At 34.7% G+C, this 17,386-nt stretch overlaps 1 protein-coding gene across 1 annotated transcript in view; it reads left to right on the top strand.

Moving 5' to 3' along the window:
* Positions 1-17,386, top strand: part of LOC101977380 (rho GTPase-activating protein 29) — a 77,085-nt gene that overhangs the window by 48,996 nt on the left and 10,703 nt on the right. Inside the window, 6 exon segments of the mRNA XM_078026776.1 lie at positions 12,489-12,646; positions 13,179-13,318; positions 14,638-14,736; positions 16,072-16,214; positions 16,349-16,537; positions 16,961-17,098. Of these exon segments, the coding sequence (XP_077882902.1) occupies positions 12,489-12,646; positions 13,179-13,318; positions 14,638-14,736; positions 16,072-16,214; positions 16,349-16,537; positions 16,961-17,098 (867 nt within the window).

Genomic DNA, 17,386 nt, shown 5'->3' with positions numbered 1-17,386 from the left:
AGGATACCTGGGTTGGTTCCATAGTTTAGCTATTGTGAGTTGAGCTGGTATAAACATGGGTGTGACTGTGTCACTGTAGTATGCTGATTTTAAATCCTTTGGGTACAAACTGAGGAGTGGGATAATTGGGTCAAATGGTGGTTTCATTCCACATTTTCTGAGGAATCTCCATACTACTTCACCCAAGTGTATGTGTACCTTTTTCCCACATCCTCATCAACATTTATTGTTGCTTGTATTCTTTTATTTTAGTTGTATATGGACACAATACTTTTATTTTATTCATTTTATTTATTTATGTGGTGCTGAGGATCGAAACCACTGCCTCACATATGTGAGACAAGCATTCTACCACTGAACCACAATACTAGCCCACATTGTTGCTTGTATTCTTCATAATTGCCATTCTGCCTAGAGTGAGATGACATTTTAGAGTAGTTTTGATTTACATTTCTCTAATTGCTAGAGATGTTGAACATTTTTTCATATATTTGTTGATCAATTATATTTCTTCTGTGAGGTGTCTTTTCAGTTTCTTAGCCTATGTATCGTTTGGGTAATTTTTTGTTTGTTTGTTTGTTTTTTCTGTTTTTGTTTGGTTTGATGTTAAGATTTTTGAGTTCTTACATATCCTTGAGATTAATCTTCTTTCTGAGTTGCATTTTTTTCCTTTTTCATTTGATTTTAGTTTAGGGCAATTCCCATTTCATAAAATGAATTGGGAAGTGTTCCCTCCTATTCTGTTTTCTAGAAGAGTTTGTATTAAATATGTGTTATTTCCTGTCTAGATGTTTGGTAGCATTCCCTGGTGAAAGTATCTGGGCTTGGGATATTTTTTAGCAAGATTTTTTACTATGTATTCAACTTCTGTTGATAAAATCCTATGCAAGTTAATAATTTTTCTTAGGTAAATTTTGGTAGTCTGTGAATTATATGGAGTTGGGCTTATCATCTTCTTTTTTCAAATTTTTTTTTAGGTGTAGTTGGACTCAATGCCTTTATTTTATTTATTTATTTTATGTGGTGCTGAGGATCGAACCCAGGGCCTCACAAGTGCTAGGTGAGCATTTTACTGCTGAGCTACAGCTACAGCCTCAGCCCCAGGCCTATCATCTTAAATTCTGAACTTAGGTGCTTAGGGTTGTTTGTAGTGTTTCCTTATCCTCTTGATATGTGTGTAGGTTGTAGTGATCTCTCCTCTTTTGTTTCTGAGGTAGATCATTTATATCCCCACTCCTTTCCTTATCTCCCCTCCTTTGCACTGGCAGGTTTTCTCTCTGATCAATCTGGCTCCAAGTTTATAAATTTTATTTATATTTACAAAAAATCGCTTTCAAACATAATTATTATGAGCATTGATTTTTTTTTCTAGTTTTATTGATTTCTGCTTTTTATTCTTTATTTCATGTTTGCTTTTTGTTTTAAGTTTCTTAAAGATAGGAGGTTACATTGTTTATTGAAACCTTCCTGCTTTTCTAGTAAAAATATTTAATGCTTTAAATTTCCCTGTATCATTGTTTAACTCAAAAATCTCACAAATTTTGAAATATAATTTCATTTTTGTTTAGTTTAAAATACTTTCTAATTTCCCTTAAGACTTCATTTTTGAGGTAGGGGTAATGTAAAGTTTGTTGTTTAATTTTCCAAGTACTTGAAGATTATTTTTCTAGATACTGATTTCCAGCTTAATTTCATTATGGTGGAAGAAATACTTTGCATGATTTCAGTTCTTTTAAATTTGTTTTGGTTTGTTTTATGACTCAAGATTGAGTCAAGAACAAACAAAAGAATAAAAAGCGGAAAAGTCAATAAAACTGAAAAAGGAAAAGAAAAATCAGTGAAACTAAAAGGTGTTTCTTTGAAAAGATTAATAATGAATATTCCATGTGTGTACTTGAAAAAAATGTGCATTCTATTGTTGACTGGAGTGTTTCATGAGTGTCAGTTCCTCTTAGTTTGTAGTGAAATTTATTTCTTACATATTCTTGATTACTTTTAAAAATGTTCATCAGTTGCTAAGAGTTTGCAGACACAAACATATTGTGTATTTTTAGTTCCTTCAGTTTTTATGTACTTTGAACTATGTTATTAGTTACTTCCACATTAACAATTGTTATATGATATTGATAAATCAGTCCTTTTATCTTTATGAAATGTCTCCACTTATCCTGGTAAAAGTTCTTGCTTTTTAGACTAATTTATATAATATTGATCTATAATATTGATAGTTACTTCAATTTTCTTTTGAACATGGTATGTCTTTTTCCATTCTTTTTATTTTTAACTTTATCATTGTATTTAAAGCAAGTTTCTTATATAGAATGTAAGTAGCATATATGTTCATATGTAGGTCCATTTTCTTTCCTGCTCGTACCTTATATTTCCTTTATCTGCTTCCCTTTTACTGTCTTCTTTTGGTTGAATTGATAATTTTCTGGAATTACATTTTGTCTATTATATATTTAATTTAATCTATTATCAGAATTTATTTTAATTTAAAATGCTGATCTACATTTGGTCTATTTAATTTAAATATTGGATTTTTATATTATATCTCATTGTACACATATGTATTTTAGTTGGTTATACTAGTAATTGCAGTATTTGTGTGTGTGCTTGTGTGTGTATACAGTTGATCCTCCATGCATGGATTCCACATCCATGAATTAAGCAAAAAACACATCAAATCTGTACTATAGAACGTGAACAGATTTTCTTTTTATCATTCTCCAAACAATATAGTATAACAACAATTTACATGGCGTTTGCATCATATCACACACTATAAGTAATCTATGAATCTTATTTAAAGTATTTGGGAGAGTATGCATAGATTATATATACAAATACTGTGCCATTTTATATAAGAGGCTTGAGTATCTGAGATTTGGGTATCTGACGGGTATCCTAAAACCATCCCAAATGCATACTGAGGCATAAGTGTATTTAATATTTCACAGTTCACAGAGAATTAATATTGTATCACTTGAAGTAAATGTACAAACCTAGCCACTATACAAGTCCCCTTAACCCTGAGGATTGTGATTGATATGTGTTCATACATGAGAGACCTCACCAGGCCCTCTTAAAATTTTTGCTTAAAAGTCATATGTATTATAGAGAAGGAAAGTAATATATGATATTTGCCCATATTTTCCATTTCTGTTTATTTTCCTTTCATTCCTGCAGTTCCATTTTCCCTCTGGTAACATTTTTCTTCTGTAAACAGAACTTTCTTACCATTTCTTTTTATAGCAAGTCTACTGGTCACAATTTTTTAAATTACCCTTCATCTAAGAATACCTTCATGTTGTCCTTAATTCTAAAGAACATTTTCACTGTACATTGAGTTTTCTTTTTTTTTCTTTTTTTATTGGTTGTTCAAAACATTACAAAGTCTTGACATATCATATTTCATACATTAGAATCAAGTGGGTTATGAACTCCCATTTTTACCCCAAATACAGATTGCAGAATCACATCGGTTACACATCCACATTTTTACATAATGCCATATTAGTGACTGTTGTATTCTGCTACCTTTCCTATCCCTTACTATCCCCCCTCTCCTCCCCTCCCATCTTCTCTCTCTACCCCATCTACTGTAATTCATTTCTCTCCTTGTTTATTTTCCCATTCCCCTCACAACCTCTTATATGTAATTTTGTATAACAATGAGGGTCTCCCTCCATTTCCATGCAATTTCCCTTTTCTCTCCCTTTCCCTCCCACCTCATGTCTCTGTTTAATGTTAATCTTTTCTTCCTGCTCTTCCTCCCTGCTCTATTCTTATTTGCTCTCATTATATCAAAGAAGACATTTGGTATTTGTTTTTTAGGGATTGGCTAGCTTCACTAAGCATAATCTGCTCTAGTGCCATCCATTTCCCTGAAAATTCCATGATTTTGTCATTTTTTAGTGCTGCGTAATACTCCATGGTGTATAAATGCCACATTTCTTTATACATTCATCTATTGAAGGGCATCTGGGTTGGTTCCACAGTCTAGCAATTGTGAATTGTGCTGCTATGAACATCGATGTGGCAATATCCCTGTAGTACGCTCTTTTAAGGTCTTCAGGGAATAGTCTGAGAAGGGCAATAGCTGGGTCAAATGGTGGTTCCATTCCCAGCTTTCCCAGGAATCTCCATTCTGCTTTCCAAATTGGCCCCACCAGTTTGCAGTCCCACCAGCAATGTACAAGAGTACCCTTTTCACCACATCCTTGCCAGCACTTGTTGTTTGACTTCATAATGGCTGCCAATCTTACTGGAATGAGATGGTATCTTAGGGTGGTTTTGATTTGCATTTCTCTGATAACTAGAGATGGTGAGCATTTTTTCATGTACTTGTTGATTGATTGTATGTCCTCCTCTGAGAAGTGTCTGTTCAGGTCCTTGGCCCATTTGTTGATTGGGTTATTTGTTATCTTATTGTCTAATTTTTTGAGTTCTTTGTATACTCTCAATATTAGGGCTCTATCTGAAGTGTGAGGAGTAAAGATTTGTTCCCAGGATGTAGGCTCCCTATTTACCTCTCTTATTGTTTCTCTTGCTGAGAAAAAACTTTTCAGTTTAAGTAAGTCCCATTTGTTGATTCTTGTTATTAACTCTTGTGCTATGGGTGTCCTATTAAGGAATTTGTAGCCCGACCCCACAATATGTAGATCGGAGCCAACTTTTTCTTCTATCAGACGCAGAGTCTCTGATATGATATCTAGCTCCTTGATCCACTTTGAGTTAACTTTTGTGCATGGCGAGAGAAAGGGATTCAGTTTCCCTTTGTTGCATATGGATTTCCAGTTTTCTGAACATCATTTGTTGAAGATGCTATCCTTCCTCCATTGCATGCTTTTAGCTCCTTTATCAAATATAAGATTATTGTAGCTTTGGGGATTAGTCTCTGTGTCCTCTATTCTGTACCATTGGTCCACCCGCCTGTTTTGGTACCAGTACCATGCTGTTTTTGTTACTATTGCTCTGTAATATAGTTTGAAATCTCGTATCACTATACCGCCTGATTCACACTTCCTGCTTAGAATTGATTTTGCTATTCTGGGTCTTTTGTTTTTCCATATGAATTTCATGATTGCTTTATCTATTTCTACAAGAAATGCCGTTGGGATTTTGATTGGCATTGCATTAAACCTAAAGAGAGCTTTTGGTAATATCGCCATTTTGATGATGTTAGTTCTGCCTATCCATGAACAGGGTATATTTTTCCATCTTCTAAGATGATCTTCTACTTCTCTCTTTAGGGTTCTGTAGTTTTCATTGTATAAATCTTTCACCTCTTTTGTTAGGTTGATTCCCAAGTATTTTATTTTTTTTGAGGATATTGTGAATGGAGTGTTTTTCCTCATTTCCATTTCAGAATTTTGTCTCTGATATACAGAAATGCCTTTGATTTATGCGTTTTGATTTTATATCCTGCCACTTTGCTGAATTCATTTATTAGTTCTAGTAGTTTTTTTGTAGACCCTTTTAGGTCTGTTAGATATATTATCATGTCATCTGCAAATAGTGATAATTTGAGTTCTTCTTTTCCTATTTTTATGCCTTTAATTTCTTTCGTCTGTCTAATTGCTCTGGCCAGTGTTTCAAGAACTATATTGAATAGAAGTGGTGATAGAGGGCATCCCTGTCTTGTTCCAGATTTTAGAGGGAATGCCTTCAACTTTTGTCCATTCAGAATGATGCTAGCCTGAGGCTTAGCATAGATAGCTTTTACAATGTCAAGGTAAGTTCCTGTTATCCCTAGTTTTTCTAATGTTTTGAACATAAAGGGATACTGTACTTTGTCGAATGCTTTTTCTGCGTCTATCGAGATGATCATATGGTTCTTATTTTTAAGTCTATTGATGTGGTGAATAACATTTATTGATTTCCGTATATTGAACCATCCTTGCATCCCAGGGATGAATCCTACTTGATCATGGTGCACAATTTTTTTGATATGCCTTTGTATCCGATTCGCCAGAATTTTATTGAGAATTTTTGCATCTAGGTTCATCAGAGATATTGGTCTGTAGTTTTCTTTCTTTGAGGTGTCTTTGTCTGGTTTCAGAATCATGGTGATGTTGGCCTCATAGAATGAATTTGGCAGAGCTCCCTCTTTTTTATTTCCAGAAATAACTTGAAAAGTATTGGTATTAATTCGTCTTTAAAGGTTTTGTAACTCCTCTGTATACCCATCTGGTCCTGGGCTTTTCTTGGTTGGTAGTCTTTTGATTGCTTCTTCAATTTCATCCATTGAAATTGGTCTGTTTAAATTGTGTGTATCCTCCTGACTCAGTCTGGGCAAATCATATGACTTAAGAAAGTTATCAATGTCTTCACTATCTTCTATTTTATTGGAATATAGGTTTTCAAAATAATTTCTAATTGTCTTCTGTATTTCTATAGCATCTGTAGTGATATTGCCTTTTTCATCCCATATGTTAGTAATTTGAGTTCTCTCTCTTCTCTTCATTAGCATGGCTAAGGGTCTGTCGACCCTTATTTATTGTTTTGAAGAACCAACTTTTAGTTTTGTCAATTTTTTCAATAGTTCTTTTGTTTCAATTTCGTTGATTTCCACTCTGATTTTAATTATTTCTTGCCTTCTGCTGCATTTGCTATTGTTTTGCTCTTCCTTTTCTAGGGCTTTGAGATGAAGTGTGAGCTCATTTATTTGTTGGTTTTTTCTTTTTTTTTGAGGAATGACCTCCAAGTGATGAATTTCCCTCTTAAAACTGCTTTCATTGTGTCCCATAGATTCCTGTATGTTGTGTCTGTATTTTCATTTATCTCTAAGAATTTTTTGATTTCCTCCTTTATGTCTTCTGTAACCCATTGATCATTCGGTAACATATTGTTCATTTTCCATGTGATGTAGGATTTTTCCTTCCTTCTTTTATCATTGATTTCCAGTTTTATTCCATTATGATCAGATAAAATGCATGGTATTATCTCCACCCCTTTATATTTACTGTGGGTTGCCCTATGGCATAATATATGGTCTATTTTTGAGAAGGATCCATGTGCTGCTGAGAAAAAAAAAGTATATCCACTTGATGATGGTTGATATATTCTATATATGTCAGTTAAATCTATGTTATTGATTGTGATATTGAGTTCTATAGTTTCTTTATTCAACTTTTGTTTGGAGGATCTGTCCAATGGTGAGAGAGGTGTTTTGAAGTCACCCATAATTATTGTGTTGTGGTCTATTTGATTCTTGAACTTGAGGAGAATTTGTTTTACGAACGTTGCAGCACCATTATTTGGTGCATAAATATTGATACTTGTTATGTCTTGTTGGTGAATGGTTCCTTTTAACAGTATATAATGTCCTTCCTTATCCCTTTTGATTAACTTAGTCTTGAAGTCGATTTTATTCAATATGAGGATGGCCACCCCTGCTTGCTTACGAGGACCGTGTGCATGGTATATTTTTTCCCAACCTTTCACCTTCAGCCTGTGTATGTCTTTTCCAATCAGATGTGTCTCCTGGAGGCAGCATATTGTTGGATTTTTTTTTTAATCCATGTTACCAGCCTATGTCGCTTTATTGCAGAGTTTAAGCCATTAACGTTTAGAGTTACTATTGATATATGATTTGTACTGCCAGCCATGTTTGATTATTTATCTTTTTTTTTAATTTAGTTTGTTTCTCCATGATTAGCTTCCCCCCCCCCACCGCCCTCTGTCATTACAGAGGAACTTCCCACTGATGATTTTGGTTATTGTTTTTCATTTCTTTCTCGTGTAGTGTTTTGCTCAAGATGCTTTGCAATGCTCGTTTTCTGGCTGCAAATTCTTTTAGCTTTTGTTTATCATGAAAGATTTTTATTTTGTTGTCATACCTGAAGCTTAATTTTGCTGGATACAGAATTCTTGGTTGGCATCCATTGTCTTTCAGTGTTTGAAATAGGTTGTTCCAGGATCTTCTCGCTTTCAGCGTCTATGATGAAAAATCCATTGTTAACCTTATTGGTTTATGCCTCCTTTCTCTTGTAGCTTTTAATATTTTCTCTTTGTTCTGTATATTGGATATCTTCATAACAATGTGTCTTGGCGTTGGTCTACTGTGATTTTGTGTGCTCGGTGTCCTGTATGCATCTTCAATTTGTATATCCATTTCCTTTTTTATTTCTGGAAGTTTTCTGTAATTATTTCATTCAGCAAGTTACTCATTCCTTTGGTTTGAATCTCTATGCCTTCCTCTATTCCGATGACTTGTAAGTTTGGTTTTTTTATGTTATCCCATATCTCTTGGATGTTTTTCTCATGATTTTTTACCAGCTTTTCTGAGTTGGCTAGACTCTTTTCAAGATGATATATTTTGTCTTCATTATCTGATGTTCTGGCTTCTACTTGCTCCACTCTGTTAGTGATTCAGTTGAGTTTTTAATTTGGTTTATCGTTTCCTTCATTTCTAGAATTATTGTTTGATTTTTTTATAATCTCTATCTCCTGATAAAGATGCTTAACTTCTTCTTTTATCTGTTTATGTAATTCATTTTCAATGTATTCTTTCACTGTTTGGATTTGCTGTCTCATATCCTCTTTAAGGTTCCATTCCATCTGTCTAAGGTATTCCTTGAGTTCTTTATATGACCATTTTTCTGGTGACTCTAGGTCCTCCTGAATATTTAGGCTGTCCTTCATTGTTTGTACTCCTTTTCTTCCTTGCTTTTTTTATGCTTCTCATGTTACTTCTTGCTGAGTTTCTGTTCACTCTTATAAATTTATTTGATGCTTGGGAGGAAAGATATTAGAAGGGAAGGGAAGAAGTCACTAAAGAGAATGAGAGTAGACAGGTAGAATTCAAGGAAGGGGGAATAAGGAAATTGAAAAGAAATGAAAAAAGAAAAAAATAGAAAATAAAGAAAAAAAATTTTTTAAAAAAATAATAATGATAATAAAAAAATGAAAATTAAAATTTAAAAAAAATAATAATAATAAAATAAAAAAATTTTTAAAAATTAAAAACATTTAAAAAAGTTAATGAACAACAACAAAAAAAATGAAAATGAAAGGAAAATAAAACCCAAATCAAAAAAAAAAAATAATAATAATAATAATATTAAATGCAGTCATAGAGTTCCATTAACTTCTCTTCCAGTAGGTGGAGCTATGCCCACTGGGCCAAGCTTCTCCTCTCAATAGGTGGGAACCAATCACTGTGCAGCAGCTCTTCCTCCCAGACTGGGCGGGTCTCCAATGATGAGTGTCTAGGGCCTTCTCTTGTGTTTCCTCGAGCCAGGCCCCTCTCACTGGTGCCGCTCACCACAATACTGGCTACACACCAGGTCTGCTGCTCCTAGAGCCCTGTTTTCATGAACGCCTGGGCACACTCTCCCTGTTTGCCTCCCTCAGATCCTAAGTTTGTAGAGCTTGGGGCTGAGAACCTCCAGCGAATTTGCTTGCCCTCCGGTAGCCACGCCCCCGGTAGCTGGTGCAAGAGACCTCAGTTGTCAGCACTGGTGTGAGTGGTAGCGGGGAGTTCCGCGCCCCCGCGCCACTCCTGATTCCCTCGGTCTGGCTATCGCGCTCTCTGGAGAGCTGACATTGGCCCTTAAGGTTTCCCCGCTGTGTGGAGAGGAATGGCTAGGGGATTACACACCTGTTGCCGCTGGTTTCAATGAAGTTATCTCCTCCGTCCGTGACGTCAGTTCTCTGCCATGGTGGTATCCCATGCAAATGGTGAACGTTCGTTCCCTTTGCCAGATGACCTATGCAACAGGTGGGTCCTGACTGTCTCTTCCAAGCCCCGTTTCAGTCCTGTGGCCACTGCCTATGAAGGCTCGGTTGGCTTTTACCTCTGTAAGTTTAGAAGAGCCGACCAGTTATTTTAGCGGAATCGTTAGTGCTGAGTCATGAGAAGCAGGCGAACGGGAGCTTGAATGCAGCCGATCCTGGCTCGGTGTGTGTTCTGAGAAGCCCAAACTATTGGCCCCAGATCCATGTCAGCTCAGCATTGCATAGTGATCCTGAGCAAACAGCATTTAGACAGTTTACAACTCCCTATCCCGCGCAGCTGGAGAGGTTAGAGACTTGATCTCTCCGTGCCCGCCGCCATGTTGGATAGTGTACATTGAGTTTTAAATACACAATTCGGTTGTTGTTTTTCTTCCCCCACCACTTTAAAAATGTTGTTTTACTGCCTCTGGCCTCCGTGGTTTCTTAGAAGAAATCCATAGTCATTTGCATCATTGTTCCTTGTATGGTCTGTGTTGCTTCTTTGGCTACTTCCAAGGTTAGATTTTCTTTGTGTTTGCTTTTCAGCAGTTTGGCTAAGATATACTGTGCATGGATTTTGCTGACTTTTTTCCTGTTTTGGATTTACTGAATTTCTTGAATCTACACGTTTGACCCTTGCAAATATCGACAAGGTTTTAGTTGTTGTTTTGTTTTGTTTTCAAATATTTTCATTTGTAGCACTTTCTTTCTCCTCTCTTAAACTCAGGTGACTCAAGTGCTCTCACAGGTTTGAATGATCCTGTTTTTTCCCCCAATCTTTTTACCTTTAATTGTTTTTACAAACAGTCCCCAACTTACTGTGGCTCAGCCTTAACACTGTTCAACTTTACAGTGGGTTTTAAATACATCTTCAACTTAAGGTGAGTTTATCAGGAAGTAAGTATATCATAAATTGAGGGGCAACTTTATTGTGCTATGGATTTGTCTTCAGGTTCACTGACTCCGTTTTCCTATTCAATCCTTTAGTAAATTTTGTAATCAGAAAATTCCATTTTGTTTCTTTTTTGAATCTTCTATTTCTCTTCTAAGACTTCTATCTGTTCATGTATCAAGATTGATTGTCCTCACTTCTTGAACATGTTATCATAGCTGCTTTAGAGTTTTCATCTGATAATTGCACCATCTGAGTAACTTCAGTGTTGATATCTGTGCACTGTCTATTCACTTGTGAGTTGATGAAACTTTCAAGATTTTCGTGGTTCTTAGTGTGACAAGTAACATTAGATGATACCTGAACTATTTTCAACATACATTCTGTGACTTTCCATCCTGTTTATAACCTGTATTGAACATTCATTTTTTTTTAAGCTTAACAGAATTTGATCTAGTTAGATTCTCTTTCCAGCTCCAATGTGCCTCCCTTCCTAGTCTTCTGACTGGGGAACTAAAATGTAACTGCCTACTCTGCTGTCCTCCAGAGAGCCAGGGGCATCAATTCTCAGTCATTAAATTAGGAGAGAATAAAGGAAAACAAGAGGAATTTCATATCCACTCACTCCTTAGAGCACAATTCATCTGGCAGGAAAGGAAACAAACCCACCACAAAGAAACCAGGGTTATCACCTGCTCTTTTAGTCACATCTCCTATTCCATGTCTTTTTGTTTGTTTGTTTCTTAGACTGGAGAGGATCTCTCTTGGAGTTCTTTCTATCCATACCCTGTGTATACTTCTGGATCTCAAACTGTTTTTGCATAGGGGCCAAGCATGGGCTGGAAATGTGATTAGGGTGGGAACAAGGAAAATATATGTTGAATTGTAATTTATTTGCTACATTCTATCTACTACCATTTTCTTTTTGGAGTTCTTGGATAGCTGATTTGTGCATTCTGCCCAGGGTTTTTGAGCAAATTCAGTGTAACCCAGGGATAGTAAGATCACTGCATCTGAATAAGAAACATTTAAAATGTTTGGGTATTTAAAATTATGTTTCATTAATTTACCAAATTTTAATTAATTAATGTTGTAGCTTACAGAAATGTATAATAATTGAATAGGATTATAAAATCCAAGGATTTGAAATTACCTTGTAAGTCATTTAGGTTAACCATTTACCTTTGACACATCAAACTATAGTTGATGATATTTAGGATTAAGTATTTACATACCAGTGTATTGAGCTATTTGTCTACATTAAGTTATTTAATTCACATGTAGTCATATTGGGTAAAATATAATTGTTTTTTACCTCCTTTTTAACTGATGCAGAAACAAAATTCTAGAAAACCTTTTCTCTAAAAATGAGGTCTTTGAAACAGTCATATTGCCATTACTTTGGAAGCCTGTAAGGAATGCAGGATCTTGGGTTTCAATCCACACTTTGCATTTGAACAAGGTCTCTCCGGTGATTCATTCGAATGTCAATTTTCTTCAAGTCACTAGTTACCAATAACTTGATCACGGTCATATAAGTAAGTGTAGGCAGTGTGGTCAAACCAGCAGGGTACAGAGCTGTGGATCCTCAGATTGTGAACCTTCAGGGGAGTCGGTTGTACCTTTTACACTTTACAGTTTAAAACCGTTTTGCAGGAAATGATTACTCCTAGATATTAGATTAAAACTGCTTTTTATTTACAATCTTTATCTTTCATAATATTAGGCAATATACCATGTGTACAGTGGTATTCAGTGCTGTTTTACTTATATGCCCTTTATATTGGTGCATTCGTTGAAATCAATGTACATTTATTTATAATGCATTCTGTATATCATGAGTTGTTTCTGCCTTTTGTATCTGTGACTATAGGTAACAGTTAACCTCTTCCAGATGCAGCACCTGCAGGCTGCCTCCCTTGCAAACAGTTTACAGTCTCTCTGTGATAGTGCCAAACTTTATGATCCAGGCCAAGAGTATAGTGAATCTGTGAAGGCTACAAATTCAACTGAAGAAGAAAAAGTTGATGGGTAAGAATTATTATATACATGGATTTCTAGAAATAAGACATTTACTAAGTTTCTGACTATTATAAAGAGGTATCTTTTCTAACATTCATAGAATTAGCTTTATAAATTTCTGGATTTTTTTGTATTATTTTGTCATTTCTTAGTCCATTTAGTGAATAGATGTAACTCACTTGAGAGTAAAGCTTTCCGTTTTGACAGACTTCAGTTCTGTGAGACATAAATCTTTTGGGAATGGCAAAGGACAAACATACACATTTTGAATGTCCACAAAATTTAACCCACATTTTCCACTGAGGTGATGTTGGAGAAGTTTAACCATAAAGTGAATTACTAACTGTACCATTGCTATTCCTGTTCATGTTTCCAACTGTGAAAATAAGTTTTACCCATATCTCCTTTAAGAAGCTGAACCATGTAATAATTTGTTCATAATATTCAGTTAATTACTCTACATTTATTAAATGAACAAATTTTTCTGACTGTGGTATAAAGTAGATATTGTTAGTGCTGAGCTTTATTTGCTTTTTCTTAGGAATGTAAATAAACCATTAACAAATAGTTCCCAGAAGCCTAGATGTGGCCCTGCTGATGCTTTAGAGGATGTTTTGCACCTTCCTGACAATTGTAATGAAACAGAAGAGGACAGATGCTCTAAGAATGCAGACCTAACAGGTGCTTTTCACTCTGAAGAGAATACAGGTTTATGAAGAAGCAGAATACTCATTTGATCATTAAATGAACTAGAGCTCTGGAATTAGAAAATCAGGCTGTATGTATGAGACCTAGTCCCAATTATAACCACCATGTCTGCCTTAAAGTCCATAATTGGGACAATTCACCATAGGTTTTATAGCTAGCAGGAGAAGGTCACATTTAAACCCAAGAGAGTCTTGCTTCCACATTCTTCCACCAAAGACTGCTATAGTCCTTTCTGGCTATCTGCCTTCCTCCTATCCCTTGGGAGATGTTATAGGGTTTGACTTCATCAAATTCCAAGGCCTTTTTTTTTTAAGTATTTTGAGTTAAGGTGAATTCTTTACTCAGTTGTAGACCTGTTTATAATTTCATCAGAGTAAATCTCTACTAGTCAGTCTGCTTCCAAACCAGCTTTGATATATACACAGTAGTGTCCATTGACATAGTTTGAACTTGTGGTTTCAGTTCCTGGCTAGAGATCCCTGGGTTGTTGTTCCTGGCTCCTATCTCCTGAATTACTAATAACATAATTTAATTTTACTATTGAATTATTGGGTTCAAATGATTTTTGTATACTTTAGAAGGCTTTAGAATATATACATTTATTTGTAACTTAGGAAACATTTAATGACAACTTTACTATTTTGTTAGCCACTGTCAGATATTAGATATAGAACATGAATATCAGATATTAGAGGTTGTAAGCCTTTGTGAGGCTTACAACCTCTAATACTTTCTATCAGAAGTTGTCAGTAAATTCTCATAGGAATATATGACCTAATTTTAAATTTATTTGGAAAAGTCAGATGGATTTAGTTAAATTCTTTTTTTTCCCAGGAATGAATGAACATCAGAACTCCCTGTTATCTAGAATATAAGAACGGAGGGGTTGAGGTTGTGGCTCAGTGGTAAAGCGCTTGCCTAGCATATATGAGGCACTGGGCTTAATTCTCAGCACCACATATAAATAAATAAAGGTCCATCAATAACTAATAAAATATTTTTTAAAAAAGATAAAAAAGCAAGCAAATTTTTCCAGTGAAGCTAATAAAATAGTATGACTTGTATAATTCCAAAAAATTGTCATTTCCCATTTGTAATATTCTTTTTTAATACTTTTTATCTTAGTTGTTGATAGATCTTTATTTTATTTATTTATATGTGGTACTGAGAATTGAACCCAATGCCTCACCCATGCAAGGCAAGTGCGCTACCGCTGAGCCACAGTCCCAGCCCCCTATTTGTAATATTCTATAATGAATAGCCAGGTAATAGTAGCAACAATTTTCTTTTAGGAGACTTTCATCAAAAAGTTCCACAAACTCCATCCAGTGGAACCATGTCTTCTGCAGATGATTTAGATGAAAGAGAGCCACCTTCCCCTTCAGAAGCTGGTATTGTATTGTATTCACCTGAATGAAAATCCATTAAATTGGTTGAAGTAGTAGCACCTCATGATGTTAGTAAGATAGTATCTTTTTAAAGAATCATTACTTTGCTGTGTACTAAACAAAAGCGCCACACAGTAACTTAAATATATCCCAAAAATTATGTTCAAGTATTAGTTGACAATATAATAATCAGTTATTTAAATTACAAATAGAAAAATAAGCAGGAGGGTTAGGGATAATAGCTTAGTGGTAGAGTATTTGCTTAGCATACACAAGGTCATAGGTTCAATAGGTTCGATTCCCAGCACCACCAAAAACTTAAAAAAAAAATAAGCAACAAAATTAGTAGATCTAAAATGTATTGGCATGGTATTAAAATAGCAGGCTAGGAATGATCTTCTTTCATAAATCCAATGACTTACTGTTAAAAGGGAGCATGCCTGAGAAAGTCTGAGAAATCTCCTTCTAAAGAAAGAGTATAAGAAATCTAGCAGGAAGAGCAGATTCAGCGTACTTCTTCAGAATAAGGAATGTTTTGGGTGCTGAAGGATATAAAAGTCAGTTACCTTAATGACTCAAATTAGACTCATACAAAATAATTTTGTACATTTGATACCTGCAGATGCCTGTCTTGGCATAATTTCCCAAATTAGTGGAATATTTATATAATATTAAAATATAACTAGCTAGTATTACCTATAATTTTATAATGAATTAAGAAGAGATCTATCCTTAATGTTGCTGTTCTTCATTGAAGCATTTGTAGCATTCATATGCCACCTATAAACATACTTCCCAACTCTGTGAAGAGCACATTAATACAAGTATAAATATTATTTTTCCCCCTGGGACTAGGGATTGAACTCTGGGGCATTCTATCACTGAGATGCCATCCTTGGCCTTTTTCATTTTTTATTTCAAGACAGTGTCTCACTAAAGTTGCTGAGGTAGGCCTCAAACTTGTAATTCTCCTGCCTCAACCTCCTAAATTGCTAGGATCACAGGCATACACCATTGTGCTTGGCTTAAATTTACTGATTCAGAAAACATTATGCCATAGTATCTTCCAATTATTTTATGGGTTTGATGGCGATTTTTACTCATGGATAAAATATTGAATAAAAGTATTGTTTTATAAAAGAGATCTATAAATTGGATGCTTTTTTCATGTTAGAAACTCAAAATAATAGCTTTTTGTAATATATGAATAATCTCAAAGTCTAAAAATTATTTCAAGTACAATATCATGATATACATATAGATATATAGGTTTGGTTTTTGTTTTGTTTTGTTTTTTGGTCAATTTACCCTCCTATACAATAACATTTTTGTTGTAAGGACTCAGTTCCCTTGAAGCATTTAAGAAACCATTGATGTCAAAAGCAGCTGTTACTCACAAGTTCCGAAAATTGAGATTCCCCACAGAATGCAGAGATTGTGAAGGCATTGTAAATGTATTCCAAGGTGTTGAATGTGAAGAGGTAAGATATTTTTGGAATCACATTAGCTCCTTATGTGTAACTCATTTTTATTGTTATTAGTATGCCTGTTGTTTACTTAGTTGTGAATAGTTTTAAGATGAGTTAATCAGTTTTAAACTGTCATTTTCTTGTAGTGTCTCCTTGTTTGTCATCAACAGTGTTTGGAAAACTTAGTCATCATTTGTGGTCATCAGAAACTTGTGGGAAAAATATACTTATTTGGAGTAAAACTCACACAAGTTGCAAAAAAGGAGCCAGATGGCATTCCTTTTATACTCAAAATTTGTGTCTCAGAGATTGAAAAGAGAGCCTTGTGTTTACAGGTATGTTGTTAACTCTTAAAATTCTAAAAATATAAATGCCTGTGTGATTTCTTTTAATGAAAAGGATATTTTAAGAAAATCAGTGGGGCTGGGGATGTGGCTCAAGTGGTAGCACGGTAGCTCGCTCCCCTGGCATGGGTGCGACCTGGGTTCGATCCTAGGCACCACATACAAACAAAGATATTGTCTCTGCCGAAAACTAAAATGTAAATAAAATATTTTTTAAAAAAAGAAAATCAGTACTCTCAGTTTGTAATAACTAAATTTATTCACATGTATTTGGAAAATGTTAATTGATTTGACTTTAACTTTTTTTCTAAAATACTAATAAAATTGAAGTAAATACAGCAAATATGTTTAGATGTCTACATTTAGTCCTTTGTAGTAAAGTAGAATTTTGCATAATTTTTTTTTCTATTCAAGGGAATTTATCGTGATATTGGAAACAAAGCAAAAACTAAAAAACTGTTTCAAGCTTTGGAGAATGGAATGCATTTGGTAGACCTTTCAGAATTTCATCCAAATAACATCTGTGACGTCTTAAAATTATACCTTCAACAGGTAAAGTTTTTATTCTAAACCTACCATCAAATAAAAAGAGCAAAAATATGTTTTATATTTCATATGTTTTCATTGGCACTGACTGTCGATGTCTTTTTTAAATTAGAGCATTATATATATACATAGTAGCTAGATTCATCCTGACAATTTCATACATGCATGGAATCTGACTCACTCTGCTTCAATTCCTCTTCTTCCTACCTTCTTCCCCCAACTCCACTCCACTGATCCTCCCATGTTAATGTTTTTCTCATTATTGATGTACAGATCATAAAATGTATATAAAAC

This window comes from Ictidomys tridecemlineatus, chromosome 11, assembly GCF_052094955.1.
Source record: "Ictidomys tridecemlineatus isolate mIctTri1 chromosome 11, mIctTri1.hap1, whole genome shotgun sequence".
NCBI classification, from domain to species: domain Eukaryota; kingdom Metazoa; phylum Chordata; class Mammalia; order Rodentia; family Sciuridae; genus Ictidomys; species Ictidomys tridecemlineatus.
Note: the sequence above shows the minus strand (reverse complement) of the source record. Positions and strands in the feature narration are given on the sequence as shown.